The sequence below is a fragment of the Myxocyprinus asiaticus genome, chromosome 2, assembly GCF_019703515.2.
Source record: "Myxocyprinus asiaticus isolate MX2 ecotype Aquarium Trade chromosome 2, UBuf_Myxa_2, whole genome shotgun sequence".
In the NCBI taxonomy this organism is placed as follows: Eukaryota; Metazoa; Chordata; class Actinopteri; order Cypriniformes; family Catostomidae; genus Myxocyprinus; species Myxocyprinus asiaticus.
The window spans coordinates 10117276-10141765 of record NC_059345.1 but is presented as its reverse complement, the minus strand read 5'-3'; the positions used below and the strand labels follow the sequence as shown (position 1 = coordinate 10141765).

General features: G+C 36.7%; 1 protein-coding gene across 3 annotated transcripts in view; it reads right to left on the bottom strand.

Annotated features, from left to right (window-relative positions):
• LOC127412594 (myotubularin-related protein 13-like) overlaps window positions 1-24490 on the bottom strand; it is a 179271-nt gene that overhangs the window by 99465 nt on the left and 55316 nt on the right. For all 3 annotated transcript variants that reach the window (XM_051649073.1, XM_051649081.1, XM_051649089.1), the window contains exons 4-10: window positions 18049-18174; window positions 14315-14425; window positions 12024-12129; window positions 1903-2035; window positions 1424-1532; window positions 1200-1313; window positions 162-239 (exon numbers count right to left, since the gene is read on the bottom strand). In XM_051649073.1, coding sequence (XP_051505033.1) covers window positions 162-239; window positions 1200-1313; window positions 1424-1532; window positions 1903-2035; window positions 12024-12129; window positions 14315-14425; window positions 18049-18174 — 777 coding nt within the window. The remainder of the gene's footprint in view (window positions 1-161; window positions 240-1199; window positions 1314-1423; window positions 1533-1902; window positions 2036-12023; window positions 12130-14314; window positions 14426-18048; window positions 18175-24490) is intronic.

The window sequence follows — 24490 nt, the reverse complement described above, 5'->3', positions numbered from 1 at the left end:
TATTTCAGATCCCTGAAGACCCAATAAGAGACTTCAGAGTTGGCCACGTGAGAGTCAGCCACTAATTTCACAAATTTCACACGTTACTTGATGAGCTTGTAAAGCAAAGCCATATAAATGATGCATATTTTTGGTGTCTAAGAGTACTTCGACTGTTTTACCAGCAGTTTTATGTTGGACGGAGCAGAACGAGGGGGAGGGAAGGCATTATCTGCTCCTTCCAGATCAGGGTGCAAAACCTGGAAGACAAAGAAGGTATTTACAGTGAGGAAATATTCTGCTTCTGTGGGCAAATGGAGTAAATTGAACCTATGGTATGTCTCCAGTAATAATCATTGTTTAATCTTGTGTAAAGGACCAACACTTTAATATTACACAACAGATTGTGTGCAGTGGCCCCAAAATTATTTGGAAATTTACTTTGGACTCTTATGTATTTCACTGCTTTAGATGTTATATCAAACCAAGTGGCATCTGCAAACATTTGATGCAAGACCCTTTCTTCAGAACGAACTTTTCTGAACCATTTTTGCATGTATTTATAACCAACTCATCCAAAGGTGATTTTTAGTGGATGAAGTCAGTTTCCCAGTTGTCTTAGCAGAATAACCACAGATATAGTCCATCATCAGCTATAGACATGTTCCACTAAATTTGACAACCAAAAAGAGTGTCTACATACTTTTTGTCTCAATTTTGAACTGTTTATCTATTGTTTTATCATTTAAAAGCAAACAAACTTCTTTTTATGAAATGGTTTGCTTAAAAACCATGCTTGTGCTGTCTTTCTTTTAGATAAGTGGCATTTGGTTTGATATTTTGTCCTTTAATGCAATGACAGTCATCCATGATTGTTGCTTTTTGGGGCCACTGTATATATTTAAAGTACAGATTAGCTTTCAAAGACAGATCATGAAATCTGACATATGCATGTTTTTTTTTTAGTTGAATAAAATCCAAGGAGCACACTAAAGAACGGATATAACACTATGAAGTGTACACAATTCCTGTTGCTCAACTTGAAGAGCATGGCGCTAGCATTGCCAAGATCATGGATTCAATTCACACAAACTGACAAAAATGTATACCCTGAATTTGTAAGTCTACCATGATGTATACCCTGTAAGTCGCTTTGGATAAAAGCATCTGTCAAATGCATAAATGTAATGTAAGTTTACAGTATGTGCTGCATTATTTACCATGGACAGTGCTTTTTGAGTATTGTACAACAGGGGTTCGGGGAGCTGGGAGAGGTGAATACACTCCGGTATTTTTATCGTTCCTCCATCAAGGTCAGCAATGATCACGTCGAGCTGTGAACCAAAACCCAATCAAAAATTACCAACAAAGCAATGTTACAAGAATCTGACCCGCTGTTTTAAGGCAGATAAAAAAATGACTTTCTGTGAGGTCTTGATCTCACCAGCTCTTGGATCTCGCTCTGGAACACAGAGTGCACGCCGATAATGAAGGGCGTAGGGGAGCTCAACACCTCCAGCAGTCGAGATGGGAGGACGGGAATGTAGGGGTAACTGTGGTCCAAACCAGAGTCAGATAACCATAACCAGCATGTCCAGTAATCAGCAGATGTTAATATCATGCCAACATATGTTCTCATTACACAAAAATAGTACATACCGTTGCACAAGATGCTAAAAATAGAACCATTTACAAATTACAGGCTTATCACTTCTCAGTTCCAAAGAGGATAAATTAATTCAAATGTTCTTGGGTGTTTTATTTGACACGGCAGTTGTGTCCTAGTTTCTATGCTGTCTACCAAGTTATTCTGCAATGAGCTCAGACTGAACTAGATTTGTTAATTATATAACTAATGAAATGAGATGCTGTAATCAAGGTAAATTATAATGGGTACACCAGTAACAGTTGATGCTGACCCACCTGTACTTAAGAGGAAACATGAGGGACTCCAAGGCACGACAGGCCTCCCCTAGTCTCTGATAGCTAGAAGAGTGGAACAAAACCTTGTGCTCTGTCAGAACCGCACAAAAAAGACTAAGAACATTCTGGATTCCTGGAACATGAAGCATAAACACAAACAAACTCAATTACTAATGAAATATTTGCTGGGCAACAACATTTTCATAATTGTAACAAAATTATTCAATAATCTTTTTTCAAAACAATTCTAAAATGAGAGACGAAAACATTTTAATATTAATAAGAGAATTAATCAACAGCATTTTTTTTTCACATATACAGAAGGGTTGAAGGGAAACGAGAACTGGTTCCTTTTTTCTCAAATTCCATAACTGTCTGATATTCATGACTTGCGTTAACAGCTCTTGAACCTCCGATGTGGGTGGAACACTGCACTAAAATATAGTGCAACCAGTGAAGTCTGATTCCCGAATGAATTATTCTAATGAAATGGTTCTTTTGAATCTACAGCATTAAACTTAAATACTTACGACCAGTGTAGTCGGATTTCTAAAGAAATTACTCTTATGAGCAGGTTCTTTTGAATCTACAGCACGAAACATACAGCGTGACCACTGTAGTCCGATTCCAGAATGGATAATTCTTATGAGCTGGTTCTTTTAAATCTACAGCGCTAAACAATCAGCATAACCAATGTAGTCTGATTCCCGAACAAATGACTCTTATGAGCAGGTTATTTTGAATCTACATTGCAAAACATACAGTGCAACTACTGTAGTCCGATTCCCAAACTAATGACTCTTATGAGCTGGTTCTTTTAAATCTACAGTGCGAAACAATCAGTGTGGCCAGTGTAGTCCGATTCCCGAACAAATTAATCTTATGAGCAGGTTCTTTTAAACCTACAGCAAGCAACAGAGCGTGTGATCAGTGTAGTCCAATTGCCAAATAAATGACTGTTTTGAACCGGTTCTTTTGAATCTACTGTACAGTGTTAAACATACAGCTCAACCATTGTAGTCCGATTCCAGAATGGATGACTCCTATGAGCCGGTTCTTTTGAATCTACAGCACGAAACAATCAGCGTGGCTCGTGTAGTCTGATTGCCAAAAAAATGACTCTTATAATCTAGTTATTTTGAATCTACAGCATGAATCATACAGCGTGACCATTGTTATCCGATTCCAGAATGGATGACTCTTACGAGCGGGTTGTTTTGAATCTACAGTGCGAAATATACAGTGAGACAATTCTAGTCCGATTTCCAAATGAATAACTCGTATGAGCCAGTTCTTTTGAATCTACATACGAAACAATCAGCGTAAACAGAGCAATCCGATTACCGAATTAATGACTTTAATGGACCGGTTCTTTTGAATCTACTGCACATCCAGTGTTTTCCAATTCCCAGTTTTCAGACATGGTGTAGTAGAGCAGAGAGATTCGGTGCTTGGATCACATTGGTGGGTTGATGCTGTACAGTCCCAGTAAAGTATGCCAGACCGTTGTAGTCTGCATCCTCCAAATCAAGTACACAGAACCAGCCTGCAAGCTGGAGAATTGCCCCATGCAAATTGCGGTAAGCACTAACTTTGTCGGCATATTTGCGCCGTTACCAAATTTGCATAATTCCTTTAGTGAAACTGGTGCTCAAAAAACACAGACATTCATTTAATTATTGCGCATTTTGCTAAGGACACCATTACTGATATTGTATTTATAAACTGCTGGGTTCCTGTAGCTTAACTGGTAGAGCATGGCACTAGCAATGCCAGGGTAACAGGTTCAATTCCCAGGGAACACATGTACTGATGTGTTCCGTGTCATTTAAATGTCGGCAAAATACATAAATGGCAATGTCTACAAAATGATCTATTCCAAAGTAATTAAACTAAGACCAAAAGCGGGGCATAAATACATATAATAAATACAAGGTAGGAGGACAAATTCAAATGTCTCCACATAGGTCAACCATGACACAACTAATTCCTCATTGCATATCTGTCATGATCAAATGTGATAATGCAAAAATGCCCCAAGAAATGACAAATCTGAAATTCTTTCAGACAGCATAAATTAAACACCAAACTTCTCAACAGGAGTCGGAAGAGAGAGCGAGAGATAAACATTTACAGTTCCTGTTTTTGTTTGTCATCAACATACCACTGAGGCTATTAATCACAAACTTGACAGCCAGCCAATAACAGACATCCGCAGTGCTGCCGGGGTCAATGTTTCCATTATGTCAATGTCAAACTATGATACTCACCAATAAACAGGAACAAGATTTGAAAATTCATATTGTCTGTCGTGTTGACCAAATCCCTTAATCCAACCAATGAGCAAGTACAGGATGAAATGTTTGGGAAAAAGAAATCAATCGCATATCTATCATACCATGCAACCTGGTAAGAAACGCACTAAATCATTTTGTATGTGTGACTTGCTGAATTGCCATACAAAGGTGATATCCAGCATAACTTGTAGTAAGATAACTCAGGATAGCCTTACTTTAAAGTAACAATTTCATAGAAAACACTAAAATAGGAGAATGCATAAATTAAAACTATATTTTTAGTTGTACATACCTATGCAGACAAAAATTACAGACATGATGCTAGGATATGCTGGGTTGTTGCTAGGGCTTTGCCAAGCAGTTGCTAAGGTGTTCTGGGTGGTTGCTTACTGGCCCAAGTCAAAAGATCCCACCCCCAAGTCTCTATATTCAAGATATGGCTTGGGTCTCTCCTTCAATGCAAGTCTATGGGAGTTTTTCAGTGTTTTATCGCCTAGAAAAGTACTACACTCTCTCTACAGAACTGACCAACTTTTCTAATCAACCCATTATGGATGTTTTATGCTTTGGAATTCCTTAGTGTCACCTGTCCCAAAAATACAACAACACATTTCATAATCTTGTTTGCGAGGCATCCAGTAACACTCTTGTTACTGTCTGCGAGAGGAAACGGGCCTCTACTTTGATGGAGAAGAGTTTCTGCCTTCCTTTTTTGATTAACCCATTTTTAGAGCATCTTTATGTTGTCAAAGCTGTTGACAGTGAAGCAGAGCATGAAGTTCAAAATGTTTTCACCGTAACTGATGATCGATAAAAACAAGTGCATGAATCTAGGATGAAGTGCAAATGCACATACAGCAGCAAAGGCTCTATAAGGATAACCAATTATAAACAAATGAGAACGCAAACTATTGTATTGAATTTGAAACAACAAAGGCCAGTCTCCAAGCCAGGGGCCTCGGGTATAGGCCTGACCTTTGATAAATCCGTTGTTGATTCACAGTGGAAAACAATGGAGATGAGGTAGAGCATGAATTACACAAAGGAGTTCAAGATGACATTTTTATTAGCTCATGTAGGTCAGCATGTTGCTGGGGTATTACAGACTTAAGTAAACTTAAGATCAGTCCCAGAAGTAACACTGAGTGGGGGAGGATGAGAAAATGACATGATGCTCTTATCAGAGACAGAAACATGTTCAAAGAACAGGATCTGGGATGATGTTTTCTCCTTATTCTCAGTTAGGTCAAAGACTATGGAGCTTTTTCAACCCAACTTGTGAACTTTCTAATGCAGGACAAAGAGCAGGTAATAATGATCTTGAAAGGCATCCAGGAATGGTGGCTTGTTTCTCTCATTCCAAGAACATTATGAGACATCTTGAGAAGGAAATAAATTAAAGAGTGTTGATTTCAAAGAAAACTTTGTTTAACCCTTTAAGCTCTGAGGGTGTTTTAAAAGATTCCCTGTTTCAGTGGCATACCCAAAATTAAAGTAAAAAAACAAAAACAAACAAGGAGGGTCAAGTGTTTGGTATCATTGTAAAGAAAACTTTTCAAATTTCTTAATGATATAGATTATGATCAATTCTGAGACTCTCAGACTAAGAAACTGCTGAAAAATAAAAAAATCTTGTGCAAAAATGTATCATTTTGTTTCTTATTTTTCTGATTTGACATTATATATCTCTGGGTGTAAATAAGGTGGCTCCGAAAAACTGCTTTTGTTTTTTTCATGTCACCTGTAACTGAGTATCAGTTTGTGTTGATATGACAAAGTAATCAAAAGTTATAGCTTTACAAAAATAATTTATCCTAGTGTCCAAAAATGTCTCCAAACAAATAAAACATAATAATTGTACATAAAAACTAATTACACATGCAAATACAAAAATTACTAAAGCTATGCTCTCTCTCCAAAGCATGCAGGCATGAGTAATGAGATCTCATTCGGTTCCATTCTGTGTCATTTGAGCCATCGAGTCTGTGTCATATAGTTAGCGCCATCTCCTGCTGGCCATATGTAATTAGAGTGAACAATCCTCTCTGCCCATATTTGGATGACTTCCACCTCAGGCTGCAGCAATCTGAATCCTAATACAATTGGTTTAGTGTTCCATGAAGCTGGACAACGTTCCACATTATTTCAGATTAAATCATCAGATCGAGGAAAGCTAACGTGTTTTCATCCAAATAACACATTATGTGCTGTGTGCACATTGTGCTTCATGTGGATTATCTAATGATCTATGCATCCGATTACATTGTGTGAGGGGCTGTTTTAAACATAACTGCCTTCTCTTCTCTAAGTAATGGTATGTGATATTTTATGTTCTGTTTATTTTTCATGAAGTTATAAGCGAAAATGCGGCAGAGAAGCAACACCTATTTACATGTAACATGTATGTCAAAGACATATACTTAGCTATTACTTGATATATTTTTGTCTGTGAGTAAATAGGCTGGTTGTATTCTACTCTTTGAGAGCTTTCCAATGACATATGACATATAACTATTTGCTCAGCTTTAAAATTATACCTATTTTGTTCTGGTCAAGACTATTGTTATTAACAGTGTTGGGTACTGTTACTTTTAAAAGTAACTTGTTAGAATATTGCGTTGTTCCTTAAAAAAGTAACTTAATTAATTAAAAAGTTAATTTTTATGGAAAGTAAAGTGTTACATAACGTTTGCGTTACTTTTTTCTCACAACCACTTTCTCTTCTGCTATGCAATGTATTCCATACAAATAAGCAATGCACTGCACACAAGAGACATTACAGCTCATGCTAGCTACTGTACAACACTCATGTCAAAACAACATAGTAAACAAACAGATATTTAGAAAGAAGTTCTTCATGTCATATTTATAATAAAGAATCAAAAACATGAATATGCATGATTTGTTTTTCCATCAACATGGCAGTCAATATGAATAATGAAGAATAACCACTGTCTTACCTAAAGCAGCAAAGTCCAACACTTGAACCTGCATCATATATGTCATCATGTGCTGTACCTGTCAACAATGTCAGATGTTTTTCTTAAAAGGATAAAAGGAGCCTGGGTAGCTCAGCGAGTATTGATGCTGACTACCACCCTAGAGTCACGAGTTTGAATCCAGGGTGTGCTGAGTGACTCCAGCCAGGTCTCCTAAGCAACCAAATTGGCCCGATTGCTAGGGAGGATAGAGTCACATGGGGTAACCTCTTCGTGGTCACGATTAAGGGGTTCTTGCTCTCAATGGGGCGTGTGGTAAGTTGTGCGTGTGTTGCGGAGAGTAGCATGAGCCTCCACATGCTGGGAGTCTCCGCTGTGTTTTGCACAGCGAGCCACGTGATAAGATGCACGGATTGATTATCTCAGAAGCGGAGGCAACTGAGATTTGTCCTCCGCCACCTGGATTGAGGTGAGTAACCGCGCCACCAGGAGGACCTAGTAATAATGGGAATTGGGCATTCCAAATTGGGAAGAAAAGGGTATACATTTTTAAGTCAAAAAGTGGCCAGCACTGGAGTCAGGATAAAATTCAGTGGGGAATGCCAGACTAACATGTTCAAGGAATGTGTCTGATAATAAAAGAATATTTTTCACATAAGTCATCTCAGTGCACGATTGTTTTGAGTTGATCCATGGTGCGTACAGAAGCCACTGGTTGATCGCATACAACTTGAATGGAATCATTTTTAATGCTTTCAAAATGTCATAAAAAAGGTTTGTTTCATGAATCAAACTACTTGTTTGATATAAAACAAAAATGTAGAATCTTTTTAGAAACCAAGACATTTTCTCTGCGTATACAAACGATGTAGAACGTTGCTCGGAGACACTGATCCAGAGTCAGCTTTTCTCATCCCATTCTCCCAGTTACGGGGAACTGTAACACGGACCAGTTCGGCTGCATAAGTCAGTGAATTGAGTGAGTATTTCACCCTGTGTATCATGTCGTGGCCAGTGGAAGACTAGTCTTATAATCCCTCCGCCTAAATGCATTTACTGATTTTTTTAATGCAGTGTGTATTAACACATGAATCAGTCGCGTTTCACTCAACTGAATGTTGACCTCATATTACGCTAAAACATGCAATTTTCCTGGCTTGTATAGCTAATGCGCATGCGCATTAGCGAGTTGATGGACAGGTGATGTCCATCTGTATCTAAAAGGTGATTGGCTCTTTTACCTGCAAGGCAGGACTTCCTTTCTACATCCATTGACTGTTGGGTGCTAGAGCTTCTAGGTTGGGAGTTCCAATTTCTCCCATTCATTTAAACAGAAGTGACCCATCTCTGATAAATAGTCTCTGGCCTCACACTCTATAGAACTACAATGCCCATCATGCACTACGTCTCCTCCCCGAAGTTTGCACACTTTTACTCCTGATATCTCGCAATATAGGGAAAGTAGAGGTGTATAACAGCAACGCTTTACTTTTTAAAAAAAGTAACTGTGATATTATGTTCTAAAATAAAGAAATATTGTGTTACTTTACTCGTTACTCAAAAAAGCAATCTGATTATGTAATGCACGTTACTTGTAACACATTACCCCCAACACTGCTTATTAATATTTTGAAAATTATTTGTATCTCTGCGGCCATGTCTGTTAGATTGGAGGCCATCTATATGCTAGTGTACACCTAAAAGTTGACAAAAACTTTGTAGCAGATACAGTATACACATTTAAAATGTGCAGTTTTTTTCTTTTGGTTAAATAGACCAAACATATTAATGATTCATCTTGTACGCATGGGTGCATACTGGTGTTCCTCAAGCCATTTTATGGGGTCTCTAAGGATAAAATTAATTATAACTGATATATAAATATAATAAACTGCAACAGAACAAATAATACCATGATGTATACTGTAAATATTTTATTAACTAAATGATACATCAACTCTGCAAAAAAGAGTCCTAAAAAGAGGCTCCATTTTCTATGTGCAAAATATAATTTCTTATTTTATTTACATTTTTCGGGTGAAATATGTTCTGGACAAGTTTTTGAGAGGCTTCATGAGATTTACCCTTAAAGATGTCGAGGTGACTGCAGCTCATATCAAAATGCTCAAGCAGACATCCATGTGAATGCGGAAATATCACAGAAATACCGAGTAACAATATGATACTGCTTTAAGGCTTATCAGGTTTACAAACAGGCTCTTAAGGGATTGTTAAGTAAGCATACCATTAATTAGAGATGTACATAAATCCAAACAAAATGAAAAATGGTACATTAATTAGCCCACTTTGAATAGTTCAAATTAATACCAAGCCTAAAAATAGTGTTATTTCAGTATTATCACAGATGACATTATGTGCATCAAAACAAACAGATTAACAAAACAGATTTCAGAGATTTGCAACTAATGGGGAAAAACACATTAAGTGCTGAATAAAAACCTATGATTTCATTTTACAGACTGAGACTTATGAGGCTGATCTTTACAAAGGCCTCCTACTTGCAGTCTGTGCAACATGTGCTCTGTTTGTTCAGTTTGAAAATCTACTCGTATGGGCTGAAAAAAGGCCTTGGGATAATGTCAAGGTGGTGGTAATTTGTCCAAGACTGAATTGCAGCTGGATGCATGTAATACATAACACATATCAGCAATAAAACTTTGCATGTATTATGGTGTGTACTTGCACGACTGCCCGTGAATGTACAAATGGTGCACATTTTGCTCCAGCTGAACACAAGGACAGCACGCACACCATTACAACATTCATTTATACACTATATAAGCCAGCCACGCAATACCATTCTTTCATAATAAACAAATTATTGTAATCTTGATGAAAGAAAAATGTGCATTGCTTGAATCTCATTTTTGTTTTTGTGTAACAAAATGTGACAAAACACATTTGATTGAACAGTGTACACTGTCAAAACCATGCGTGCATTCATAAGTAAAAGAACCTTAACTGGAAAGGGTTGTTTTTGTGTACTTCTGTAATCAGAACACAAGGTGCAGCCTATGTGAAACCACTTAACCGCAACGGTGCTACATCAAGTACTATGCACAGAGGAAAAATGACATTTTTCTTCATTTAAAAAAAATCAAATGGTTTTTAAATATTCACTGAGACTGCACAGCATCACTCCACCACTGCGGTCCACCCACCTGAATCGGCTATTTAAAATGTCGAAAGTATGCTGGACTACATGGCGCATATGGATATATGCCCGGTTACAGCCCTCTTCTTCATCATTTCATAAACATTTGATAAATTACTGCTGCCATTAACAATATAAAATGTACACAAACATCTCTTTTTTAAAAAATTCCATTTACCATCTGATTTTGTGGGTGGTTATAGCACAACGGTAATTGGGTCAGGCAAATAGCGCTGACTTTTGTGAATAAGGCACAATCTATATAAACTGAAAGGAGGTGTACTTGCTCTGAAAAAAATTACAATGACTTATAAATATAATTAATAGTCACACATTGTAAAAAATGCAATTACGTACATCTTATTCAGTATATGGCTTTGAGTCACAGATACTACGAAATGTGTATTACTTTGCATCTAAACACATAAAAACACATTATTCCACTAAATGATGTCCTAACTAGCCTAACAGAGTTGTCTTGCCTTACATATTGACAGAGGAAAAGATTGTAGTTAACTTAAAGGGATAGTTCACCCAAAAATATAAATTCTCTCATAATTGTCTCACCCTCGTGTCATCTTCTGCTGAACTCAAACAAAGATTTTTAGAAGAATATCTCAGCTCTGTAGGTCCATACAACGCAAGTGAATGGTAACCAGAATGTTCAAGGACTTATATATTGATCTGTTTCTCACCTACACCTATCATATCACTTCAGAAGATATGGATTTAACCACTGGAGTCTTATGGATTACTTTTATGCTGCCTTTATGTGCGTTTTTGGGACTTCAAAGTTCTAGCCACCATTCACTTGCATTGTATGGACCTACAGAGTTGAGATATTCTTCTAATGTTCTTCTAAAAAATCTCTGAGTTCAGCGGAAGAAAGAAAGTCATACACATCTGGGATGGCATGAGGGTGAGTAAATCATGAGAGAATTTATTACCTTTGGGTGAACTATCCTTTTAATATAGTAATATAAAACCAAATATAAGAATGAAATTGTGACGGAATAAGAGTCTTTGTAATGATAATTTACAGAACAAGAAATCTGTAGTTGTCTCTACTACATTTTATTGGCTGAACAAAGCAATTTGACTGAGGACATCTATTAAGAAAGTTGTTGAGAGAACACAAAAATATTACTGGATCATGTTGCCTTTATATTTTTTAACATTGCTCAACAATTCTTTTTTTACAGTACAGTACAGTGCAATTTCAGCACATTTAGAGTCTGGTTAATTTGAACTGTGCATGGTTGAAGAAAAAGAAACAGATTTTGTGCTGAAATACAACGGACAAAATGAAGCAGCTTTGATCTAGTCTTCCTGAATGTAAATATATTAATAGTACTATTACTTTTGGCACATATATACAGTACATATTTCTTATACTTAAAGAAGGCAGGCAGATTGGTAGTAGTTTTTGAGTTGTGAGCAAAAATGTCAAAGAAAAAAAAAGGTACAATTCCTCCTGGTCTCCCCTTATATGTTCATAATACGACTGCTTTTCAGATCTCTATAAAAACATGTTTACAGGAAGAGACATTAAATGGTAACTATAATATTGCATTAATATATTTCTGTATAAATACTGGAAAAATAAAAAGTCATCAGAGGCTAGTTAGAGCTGCCGTAAAAAACATAGTTTTCCTGTAAATGCACAGTATAATTCACAATATACACTATTTACGAGCAAAAGGTACCCACCTAACTGTTGAAAGAGGAGGGCCACGCTCTTACAGGTGATGGGCAGACTGTCATTCAGAGGGGTTTGTATGAGCTGCCGGTCGCCTGCTCCAAGTGAAAAGAGCTTCTGAAGACATGAACACAAACTTCCTGGTCATTCACACTGGACAGATGCATGATGTAAATAATATCAATGAAAACCAAATAATATTGCAATTACTACACAAATAACTGTGTAGAATACATGGTGAAAATTATATTCTATGCATTTTTCTCTTGCACCAAAACATCTTATTTTAGATTGGCATTTTCACACTCTCTCTCTGACCTTTGCAATTTAACAGTCCATTTTTGCAACTATCCTTTAAAGACTTCTATATGTAAAGGACCACAATTTGTGAAATGAGTAAAAATGCCCCTGCCATGAGGTTCAGTATTGGACAGGGTTGTGTATGTAACACGGTAAACACGGGCAGTCATATGTTAACGTGCTGAAAATCATGATGCATTCAAAATGACCCATTTTTGCAGCTTTAAGTGCTTTTCCATCATCGGGCCGAACGGTTCTGAGCGCGGTGAGGAACAGTTCCAGTAGCATTTCCACTTGAGCACGGTTCAGTATGGTTCGATTACAAACCAGTAATGGTATGGAACGAGAAACATTCGGCTCGATAGTGGAAAAGCGGGGAAGTCAGAGGAATTGTCAAGTCCAATGTCTCATTTCATGCATCAATATCAGCAAACCTGCTGTCAGAACCCTCCAAAGCTGCAGCTGCATAAGCAAAGTCACTTCAATCTAGTTTTGAAAACCCAAATTTATATATAAACCATTGTAGTACAGCCACAGAAGATTTTTTAAATAATGCATTTACCCTTCACTCACTCAAAAGCTCTGTATCAAATCCTAGTGAGCTACCACCCTATAGGCAACATTTTAAGGCATAACAGGGCGCTAACCTGACGCAAGGGCTGTTCCAAACAGAAAGTGGTAAAATGATTCTGTATCCAAGTTATGCTAACATAAGATACATCATTTAGGACAAATTCTAAAGTTGCATCACAAGCTTTTGAATAGTGGCTGCCCCTAAAAAGCACTTCAAATCAGTTACTTTTGAGGTTCCATTTGAGTTAAGTTTCTGCCTTAGATGGTATCTGCCTATGTTCACTAGGTTGTGGAACATAATCTCAGATCTTGGCTCTCTGTCATGTATTGCAGACATACATTAATAAACCCAATAATGTGCAGAAGGGCTGTTTGGTGGACAGATGCACACTGGAGTTGAGGCCTGCCCAAAGTGGCCCTTAAGTCCCATGGCACATTCCAAGGGGATGGAGTTAAAGTCACACTGACAGATGAATTTGTTCCTCTCCTGAGGTTTATAAATAATATTCCATCTGACTATCAAGATACCACAGTGCAGCTGGGAAGAATAATGGTTTCTGGAGGAATTTAAAATGCACTAGTGAATGACATCAAAAACAAAAACGATGCTGGGGAATTCAACAAGGGATCCCGCTAAACCCCATCTGTATAGATATATTTCCCCTGAAAGGAATATCTAAATTGTTAAACAATATCTATTATTGTGATGTATTCATTCTGCTTGGTTTATTTGAGTGCAGTGTATAATAAAGAACTGATGATTTAGAAACTGTTTGAAGAGAAAACCTACATTTTAAAGGACAAATTTGTTTAAAACTGCGGCATTAAAGGGATAGTTTATCTAAAATGGAAGATTCTGTCATCATTTATTCAGTATCATGTCGTTCCAAACCATGTATAACTTTCTTTCTTCTGTGGAACACAAAAGGAGATATTAGGCAGAATGTTAGCCTCAGTCACCATTGACTTTCATTGCATTTTTTGCAATGCAATGCACATTAAATGTTAATGGTAACTGAGGCTCTGCCTAGCATCTCCTTTTGTGTCATTTTGTGAAAATGGTTTAGAACAACATGAGGGTAGGTAAATGATGACAGAATAACTCTTTTAAGAGAGTCAGAGAGAAAAAAAATTACATTGGTGGGGGGAATGGTGACACTTTAACTACAACATGAGAACAAAATTTATGTTTTAATTTTTTAGCACTAAACCCTTTCACTGACCCATAAAGACTTTTCCACTTCTCAGATTCTCCAGTGAAAACAATACATGATGTGTGATATCCAGCTTTCACTAGGACGCCACCCTAAAGGTACCCAGGTACTGATCAACAGACAAATGAACCCTGGCTAACCCTATATTGGCTCGAGTATCCACAGAGGTCAGGGTTGAGACAGATGAGGAATGCTTTGGTTAAGTAATGTCTGACCTGAGAACCTCCAGCCACAGGCACCAAACATGTGAAGAGATTGGCCACAAGCCCTTCCAGAGGGAAGCTCAGACTATCAATGTACACGGTGTAGATCAGTCCCAAACAGCCCTAGGAGAGAATACAAAGACTTACAGCAATTCCTGGCACACAATCACTTTTATAACACTTACTGGACATTAAATGACACATTGATTATTAACTTGATTTTTACTTTCTCTTAAAAAATGCAAATGATGCTTATCTGTACAAACTTAATGCCATGATGTTGGGGTTGGTCTGACAACTTTCCAAGTATTTGCTAATCCATTGCTAAGGTGTTTTATTATTTGTTCTTTAGAGCATAAATCATTATTTTAAAGAATTACTTGTGTAAATGGCAGGAAATACCAACAGGTTATAACAGTGTCTATTAAGGCATATTGAGCAACAGAGATGCGATGTGTGGCTATACACATAAAATTAAATTAACTCATTCCTGAGCACAGTTCAGACTAAATACATGAATTTAGGCCAACACTACAAAAATATAATTAAATTAATTAATTAAATAAAAAGCACAACCTGAGGCAGACAGTCTGCATAAAACTTTCCAATCCCTGTTTTTTTTTTATTCCATCAGCAGATATAAATCTCAGGCTTTAACCATTTAAAGGGATAATTCACCCAAATATGTAAACTCTCTCACTCACCCTCATGCCATCCGAGATGTGTTTGATGTTCTTAATTCTGCTTAACACAAAGATTTTTAGAAAAATAATCTCAGCTCTGTTGGTCCTTACAATGCAAGTGAATGGTGACTAGACCTCTGAAACACCAAAAATCACATAAAGGAAACATAAAAGTAATCCATAAGTCTTCAGTGATTAAACCCATGTCTTCAGAAGCGATATGATAGGTGTGGGTGAGAAATAGATTAAAAAAAAAAGAGATTCAAATCTGAAAGTGAAAGGGGAGATTTAGTGTAAAAAAAGGACATACATTTTTATCTGTTTCTCAACCACACCTATCATATCGCTTCTGAAGACATAGATTTAACCACTGAAGACTTATGGATTACTTTTATGTTTCCTTTATGTGATTTTTGGCGTTTCAGAAGTCTAGTCACCATTCACTTGCATTGTAAGGACCAACTCAAGCTGAGATTATTCTTCTAAAAATCTTTGTTTGTGTTCAGCAGAAGAAAGTAAGTCATACACATCTGGGATGGCATGAGGGTGAGTAAATGATGAGAGAATTTTCATTTTTTGACTGAACTATCCCTTTAAGAGCTGTGATGATCAATACTGTTTTCATCCAAGTGATGGTTTAAATGAACCTAAATTCAACTACTACTCCAGCATGTAAAGTCCTGATTATGAGTGGCGTATTTTCATCATAAACCCCATTAAGACAGCATAATGCTGAATGACTAAGGCTTGCATGTAATCTTATACTTCTAGGAGTTCCTTCTTGAAGTTTGTCAGATAAGAGTCAGGGTTCTAAATGTACATTTGCCAAGCACCAAAAATTGACTCAATTTGAGTAAGAAATGATGCATGATTTCAAGCTGAAGTGTGTAAATAGTTTTTGCTAAAATAGGCTACTGTCTTTTATCCCAGCTTACTATGCAAAGACAACTACATGTTTGTAGCCATTCATAGGTTGATTCCCCCAAAATGTGTTAAAAGATTAGGTAACCCAAAAATGAAAATTCAGTCATTGTTTACTCACCCCTGTGTTGTTATAACCCTATATGGCTTTCTTTCTTTGTATTTTCTTTCTTAACACAAATGTTGTGCTCAGTGATGTCATACAATGGCAGTTTATGGTGACTACCTCTTCAAGCTTCAAAAGAATGCAAAAGAATAATTCAGAAGTCTAATAAATTATTCCATGAGACTCATGATTGTTATGAAAGCATACGATAAGTTTTTGTGAGAAACAAACTGAAATCTAATGTATTATTTAGTGAAAATGTTCACTGACCGTTGATCTCCTATGTGCGCTCATGATAGAGCACGAGAGCAACAGTTCACGCAGCCCCCTCACGGCAATTTAGCGTTCAAGCGAAAACTTATTTTGTTTATCTACAGTAAAAACAGGCCTCCACAGCAATAGCGACAACAGAACACAACACAGCTGCACACTAAACAGAGAACAGAACTTACTAAACATGTCTGAAGAGTTTGTAGTCGAAGAATTGATGCATTTCTATGCCAAAACTTTTTTTTTCCTAGTTTTTGGACAAGTGCCAGGACACGATGTGACTGTGGCTGCATGTAGCCTCCTCTATGTTTCTGTTTATTTCCGAATATTCCATTAAAAAAAAAAATAAGGCTGGGCATAGAAATGCATCAATTCTTTGACTACAAACTCTTAAGACATGTTTAGTAAGTGCTGTTCTCTGTTTTGTGTGCAGATGTGTTGTGTTGATTTCTGTTGTCGCTATCGCTGTGGTGGATCTGTTTTTAGATAGACAAATGAGTTTTCGCTTAAACGCCACAATGTCACGATGAGGCTGTGTGAACAGTTGCTCTCGTGCCCTATCATGAACGTGCACAGGAGATCAGCGGTCAGTGAACATTTTCACTAAATAATAGAAAAAATTCGATTTCGGTTTGTTTCTCACCAAACTTTATTGTATGCTTTCATAACAATCAGGAGTCTTATGGAATAATTTATTAGACTTCTGAATTATACTTTTGCATTCTTTTCATGCTTGAAGAGGTGGTCACCATAAACTGTCATTGTATGACATCACTGAGCACATAATTTTTTCACAATTTTTCAATTTGTGTTAAGAAAAAGAAATAAAGTCATATATGGTTATAACAACACAGGGGTGAGTAAACAATGATTGAATTTTAATTTTTGGGTGAACTATCCTTTTAACACTGCGGCTCGAGTTGAAAAGCAATGGTGTGAGTTTCGGGCAGGACTGTCCGTCTAACCAATAGAAGATGGGGGGGGAAGTTTAGGAAACCTGTTTAAAAACCATTATTTAAGCAAATCCGTTTGGTGACATTTGTAGCACAGAAATAATATACTTCAGCTTCAAAATACAATGCAAGAACAATAGTCTAAATATTGCTGATGTAAGCGACATAAGTGAATCAAATTAAAGAGCTGAAGACCTTTTGCCTTAGAAAAGCAGAACATGCTTAGTTTCCAAAACTTCATGTGGCTATACATTCATGACATAAAGCCAACAAAACACATATTGATGTTTCTGTGAAAGGTAGTATTTTACAGAGAGACTAGCTAAAATGTGATGCTGTTAATAACATAACTTCCACTGTTCACCTTAAATACACAGTGGAAAAAAACCTAAATAATTCCTTTGTCACAAAGGAATGATTTGGTGAGAAATTTTGATGGCTAGTAAACTTTCTAAAATCTTCTGTCATTGCCAAGCGTGGCAAAAACTTTAACTTTTGTAGATTAGATTATTATAGGCTGGCAGTGCAGAAAATAAAAATCAGGCAAACAAAGAAAAAAAAAAACAATATAATAATGTTACAACAACATACTCATACACAGTAAATTCCCAAAAACATGACAGAACCTGTGTACGGAACATTGATAGCATTCTGTCAATTCTTCAAAAACACCTGCCCTGGCTGTCCTGTCACTAATAAGGCCATCGGTTTCTTCCCATAAAGTAATAAAGTGAAAGCAGTGTGGATATCTAGTAGAAAGTTCTCATTAAACATATCTGAGAAATAACCCCAGGCTTTTGTGCTTTAGATTACCCTAAATATTTCTGGGTAATCCAGCCTAGAGACCAGAATGAGACTTTTGGGTGCAAAGACTTGAGCTGGCTGGATCAAACCATCCTCCTCCTCCTCATCTCCATCCGCCTCCAGTGTCTTTGAGCCCTGAGATGGAAAACAAACAAGTATCATTTAAAAAAAGCCTGGGCTAAACAAAATTCCATGCAGCTGAGGTACTCTTTGTGTTGGTGGACATGTATAGAGCAATAGTATGAGATAAGATCTGGACATAGTTCCAGGAGGATCAACTTCTGGGTCAAATGGAGTCGTAAGAACTTTGAATTTAGTCTCTAAACAGCATATTTAATAATGAGAGATAATGAATGAGTACTTCTGTCAGAAAGACCCATAACAGAGTAGGAAAAGAGTGTCAAAGTGCCATTCTTTGAAACAAAATGCTGAAAATCCTCAGCAGAGATTGACTGAGATGATTGTGGGGATCCTTCTCTTAATTCTTTGTTATCTGCTATTGATAATCATCTGAGTTGAGTAGTTGAGAGGGCACTGGGACACAATGCATAAAGATCACATGACTGCATGTTGTCAGAATCACTGATACAACGAAGCTTATATAGACAGCCTCAGTGAGCATAAACTGACTGCCGCTCAGTATACAAGCTGAATCCGGTTTGCTCCAAGAATTCCAGCACTGCACTTCAATATATCAATTGTGATAATGGTTATGAGGTCAGCCAAGCTCAGCTGTTCTGTCTTGTTTCAACAAGCAAAAGAAAAGGATAACGGGAGCAAATTAAATTAGGGGTCCTGCATACCTATCAGTCGAAAGCGTGACAGCCCGCTGACAGAGTTAGTGTCGCTTAAGGAAGGAGAAAGTTAAGATGATAAAGGGAGTGAGCCTTGCTGGACGTATGAAAACACAAGTGGACTGAAAGAGGTGATGGTCTATTAAAAGATTTTGCTTTTGGAAATTGGTGGAAAAAGTCTTGAGGTGTTATTTAAACTGGTATAGGCTCACGTTACAAGCTCTGCTTCAGAGTAAGAGTTGGATGTGTGCACAATCAAATTGGCTCCATGTGGGTGTATGAAAAAAATGTAATTTCCTTAATAATCGTGTCAAAAAGATGCAATCGGTGTAAAAAAAAAATATCACAGTAATTACACCATGTACAACCCCATGTTGAGTTTACAGAACAACATGAGGAATAAATCTAAATATATGTTAGGTCAGAATCTAGCACACTAGTGGCTATATATTAAAGGGATAGTTCATCCAAAAATGAGGAATCACCCTCATGTTGTTCTAAACCCGTATGACTTTCTTTCTTCCATGGAACACAAAAGGAAAATCTAGCCAAAATATTAGCTTCCGTCACCATTTATTTTTATTATATGGAAAAATGATGCCATGAAAGTGAATGGTGACTATCTACGTCTAACAGTTAAAATCTAACAGTTAAGCAGAATAAAGAAATAATATAGGTTTAAAACAACATGAGGGTAAATGAAGACAGAACTTTTATTTTTGGGTGAACACTCTCTTTAAAATTAGATGGTAGGGTTTCGTGGGTAGTTGCCAGGGAGTTGCTATGCAGTTGCTAAAGTGTTCTGTATCACAACCAATGTGAGGTGAATTAAGCGCCGAAGTGTACTACTCTGATACTTTAAATACTTTTGTTTATTTTAATGCAGTCACTTCCTAATTTCTGATATGTAAACACTTTGAGACTTAGCAAGCACCACCAATGAAATAACTTTAACCTCATGCGACCCAGCATCCACATGCTTGGACGTTGTATTTTGGCTTTGCTATACACAATACATCATTTAAATGAATTTAAATCGACTGAATACTGTTCATAACACTCTAGACTGTCATTTAAGGGTTAAAATTCTGGCAAACCAAGTCACGTGGCACAACAACATGATGTCGGTTTCCGTGAAGCGCTTCTACGGGCGCAGAGCCAACAAAAAAGCCTCTGGTAAGAAACCTCTTTAACCTTTTTCACTGAAACCTGTTTGGGTGTAAAGATTAGAGTCTCTAGTTTCGTTTGATATGCTGCTTTAAAAATTTCAATCATTCTTTTGCACATCAGTGTGCTGATAAACACAATGTCCACATATGTGGAAATTGGGACATTATTCTCTCAAAAGTTGAAAAAACATGTTAGTTATTTTTAATCATTTTCAACCTTAACTCTGGGTCATTTCACTTTATTTGAATATAAATTTTATCATCACTGTACAATACAGTTATATTCATTAACATTAGTAAATGCATTCCTATATTCACTATACATTTTCACAGTGAGAATCAATGGGTTCATCCAAAAACTGAAAAAAGTTGCTTTCAGAGACTTTATATGGAGTTACGATGAAAATAAGGTCCATTTCGAACTGTTTTGAGACCAGTGCAGACAGACAGTACACTGGAGGTCAAGTCATTCACCTAATAGGGAACAAGGAAGCAATGGGACATCCTATAGTTTTCTATACAGCTACGTCCATTCACTCCTAAAATCCGACCAAAAGTTCAGTTTCAGGCTGCAGATGATGTTTGGACCACTCAACATGTTTGGCAGACATGGGACAATGGTAATCAGTACATAGATTCAGAATGCAAAATTTCAGAATTTTATTTTATTTGGCAGTGATTGGATGATGCTGGTCATTACTTTGAATCAGAATTATTTATTCAGCTGAACAGAAAATGTGTACATTTTTTTAAACCGCTGTAATGTCTGTAACGTCAACAAAAAAAACTTGAATAACCAATGCTCCTGGAAACAAAAAATTTGATGAAGAAAAAAAAAAAAGGACTTTCTATAGCTTGGTATTATTTAGAATTTCACAACTTAGTCCTACTGTTCACATAAGGGCATCTGGCGTAAAACCTGTGCAAAGTAAAATATGTGAATCACAGATGGTCCGCTGTGGCAACCCCTAACAGGAGCAGCCGAAAGTAGAAGTCCCACTGTCCACATATGTGGACATCAAGTTTTAGGAAAACAATTTTTTCCCCCTTGTTTACTAAGTGCTAGTAGTTACAAATCAAAAAGAGAAATGGAAAATTCACACAGCAGTCATGCTCAGGTTTCAGGAGGATAAAGTGTTTGGAAATCAGATGCATACCATTTAAGAACATTTTTACATATTACAACAAGAGATTTTTGACATAAATAGTTCTGCAGACTTCATTATCATCCTCAGATAAGAAAAGGAGGAGAGAAGTTTGCCCCAGAGTAATCTCCAACTATTCAAAACCTGCTTCTTATTGTCCAGTTTGAGTCTGCGTCATGCCTGCAAACTCATAACGATGCCCACCTCTCAAACTCTGCTGTCTAACCCCTGCGATGGACTCCATTTGATTTGCTTAGACAGTGAAAACATGCTACAAGATCCAGAGCATCTTATCAGTAGGGGCACAGGATTAAAATACTCCCACAGATGGGAAACACATTTCAACCATATTGGGAGGATTTGGTTCAATTATGAAGAAAAATACATTCCAGTGCTGCCTGTTCCAGTCTGATCAAAGAAAAATATCTTTCAGTGTGTCAGACATGTCATGATTTTTTTACATTAAGTGGGCTTAATGGTGTAGCATCAGGCAAATATGAAACACGTGAAATGTTCTGTCACAGCAGGCATGCTTAAAACCAATTAACTCATTAAAAGATGTCCATAAATAGCATGAAATTGAATTAGGTGTGGGCGATATGACCAAAATCTTATATCACTTTAACGATATATATTACGATATAGTACGTTTTCTGGAAAATCAATAAAAATGAGTTTATACTGCATATTAATAACCATTTTGTAATGCCTATTTTTGGAACTCTAGTCAGGTAATTAAATACTTTTTAAATGAGAACTACTTCCTTTTTATTTGGAACAAGACAAAAAATGTCAAAGCAAGTAAATAAATAAAAATCAACTTGTTTTCAAAAATCAACCTTACCAAAACGCTAAATTTCACAGTATGCCACATTTCAGTTTTCTCAAGAAACTTAAGATCTTCTCAAAGCAATTCATAAAAAATAAGTCAAAACATATCCAATGAAAATAAACTCTTCTTAAAGAAATTAAATATCAAATAAATATCACTTCTTGCAAATAAAAGTAAATAAATAAATCAGTTCATCTTTCATAATATTCTTTTGTGTGCTTCATTTTGAGGTGATAAAACAGACTGCATGCATTACAAGTGATTATCTTTGTGCGAAAGAGTTTGCAGATTACTTCTTGCTCTGAGCTCTCCTGTCTCTGGAGCACAAATATCGGAAAGCCTGCTGGACTCGTGCGCACTTCGGAGATCCAGAGACAGCACGCGCCAAAGTCATGAGAAACATTCACATGTCAGATGTGAAGAATAATTAGCACTTTCGTTGTGCCAAACACTATATGAAGGTCATTAAATTTGCTTGAGTGGCCGCAGAAAAATCTTCAATGCTGGAAAAACCCTGTCAATGTTTCTTCAATTCTCTCAGTTTCACGTGAAGCCCTGCCCACTGAAAGATAAGCCCATGCTACGCACATGGATATTTAGGCCTACATATCGAGATATACACGATAGAGCAAAATCTCTATTGATTGACACTTTATATCATTGCCACGATATATATTGTGATATCGCCCAGCCCTAAATGTAATGTAGAGAATGTTGTACTTAAAATTACTTTACTCCATAGACTATGTCATGCAATTCAGGACACCTTCGTACACACTGGAAAAAACTCTAACGGAGCGTTTGAGGAAGATACAGTAGGAATGCGTACAATGCTTTTTGAGGGTGTGGAAAGAGCCAGGTCAGTTTGAAATCAAGCGGTAATACAGCAAATTGGATTTCCGAAAGCTGAACAAATGGAACAAACTGTCTGAAATTCAGAGTTTTCCACGCTTTTTTAACCATTATTTTTTTTACAGGCATCTCTGATTACTGGAAATGATTTTTATTTTTATTTTATTTTTTATCTTTTTAATTCAGACTGATTGGCTAATGAAACATTTCACAGATGAAAAGAAAGAGTCTTTTGAGAATGTTTTTACTAAATTTGAAGTTCTACACAAAAGCAAACTCTAGGTGATTAAATATTTTAGAGCAGAGAAAAACTGGAAAAATGTATATTCAATTAACCCTTTAAGCTCTGAAGGTGTTTTTAAAGATTTCCTGTTTCAGGTGGCATGCCCAAAATTAAAGGCTTATAACTTGACAAAAACACCCAAAGAGGGTCAATTGTTTGGTATCACTGTAAAGAAAACTGCTAAAAAAAAAAGAAATCTAAAAAAATGTGCCAAAAATTAACTTTTTCTTATTTGTCTGATTTGACATTATATATCTCAAGGTGTAAATAAGGTAGCTCTGAAAAACTGTTTTTGTTTTGTTCCAAATCATTTCACCTGTAACTGAGTTAAATGATGTGTAGATGCGACAAATCAATCAAAAGTTATAGCATAGCAAAAAAAAAAAAAAAAAAATTATCTTAAACAAATAAAACATAATAATTGTACATAAAAACTAATTACACATGCAAATACAACAATGACTAAAGGTATGCTCTCTCTCCAAAGCATGCAGACATGAGTAACATGATCTCATTCAGTTAAATTCTGTGTCATTTGAGCCATCATTGAGTCTGTGTCATATAGTTAGCGCCATCTCCTGGTAGCCATATGTAATTAGATTCTCTCTGCCCATATTTGGATGACTTCCACCTCCGGTTGCAGTGATCTGAATCCTAATACGTTTGGTTTAGCATTCCATGATGCTGGAAAACATACTACATAATTTCCAGTGAAGTCATCTGATCCAGCAAAGAAAACGTGTTTTTAGCCAGATAGCACATTATGTGCTGTGTGCACACGGTGCTTAATGTGGATTACCAAATTATCAATGCATCCAATTACGTTGTGTGTGGGCTTGTTTTAACAGGAATCCCCATTTTTATGTGGTATTTTATGTCCTGTTTATTTTTTGTGAAGTTATAAGCAAAAACGTGGCTTATAAGCAATCTCTGTTCACATTTAACATGCATGTCAAAGACATATTTTTGCCTGTGAGTAAAGGCTGGTTCTATTCTAGTCTTTAAGAGCTTTCCACAACATATGACACATGGCTATTTGATCAGTTTGATGTTTTTACCGATTACAATATACACCGATCAGCCACAACATTAAAACCACCTGTCTAATATTGTCGTGCCGCCAAAACAGCACCAACCCGTGTCTCAGAATTGCATTCTGAGATGCTATTCTTCTCACCACAATTGTACAGAGTGGTTATCTGAGTTAACGTAGACTTTGTCAGTTCGAACCAGTTTGGACATTCTCAGTTGACCTTCCTCATCAGCAAGGCGTTTCCGTCTGCAGAACTGCCGCTCACTGGATGTTTTTTGTTTTTGGCACCATTCTGAGTAAATTCTAGAGACTGTTGTGTGTGAAAATCCCAGGAGATCAGCAG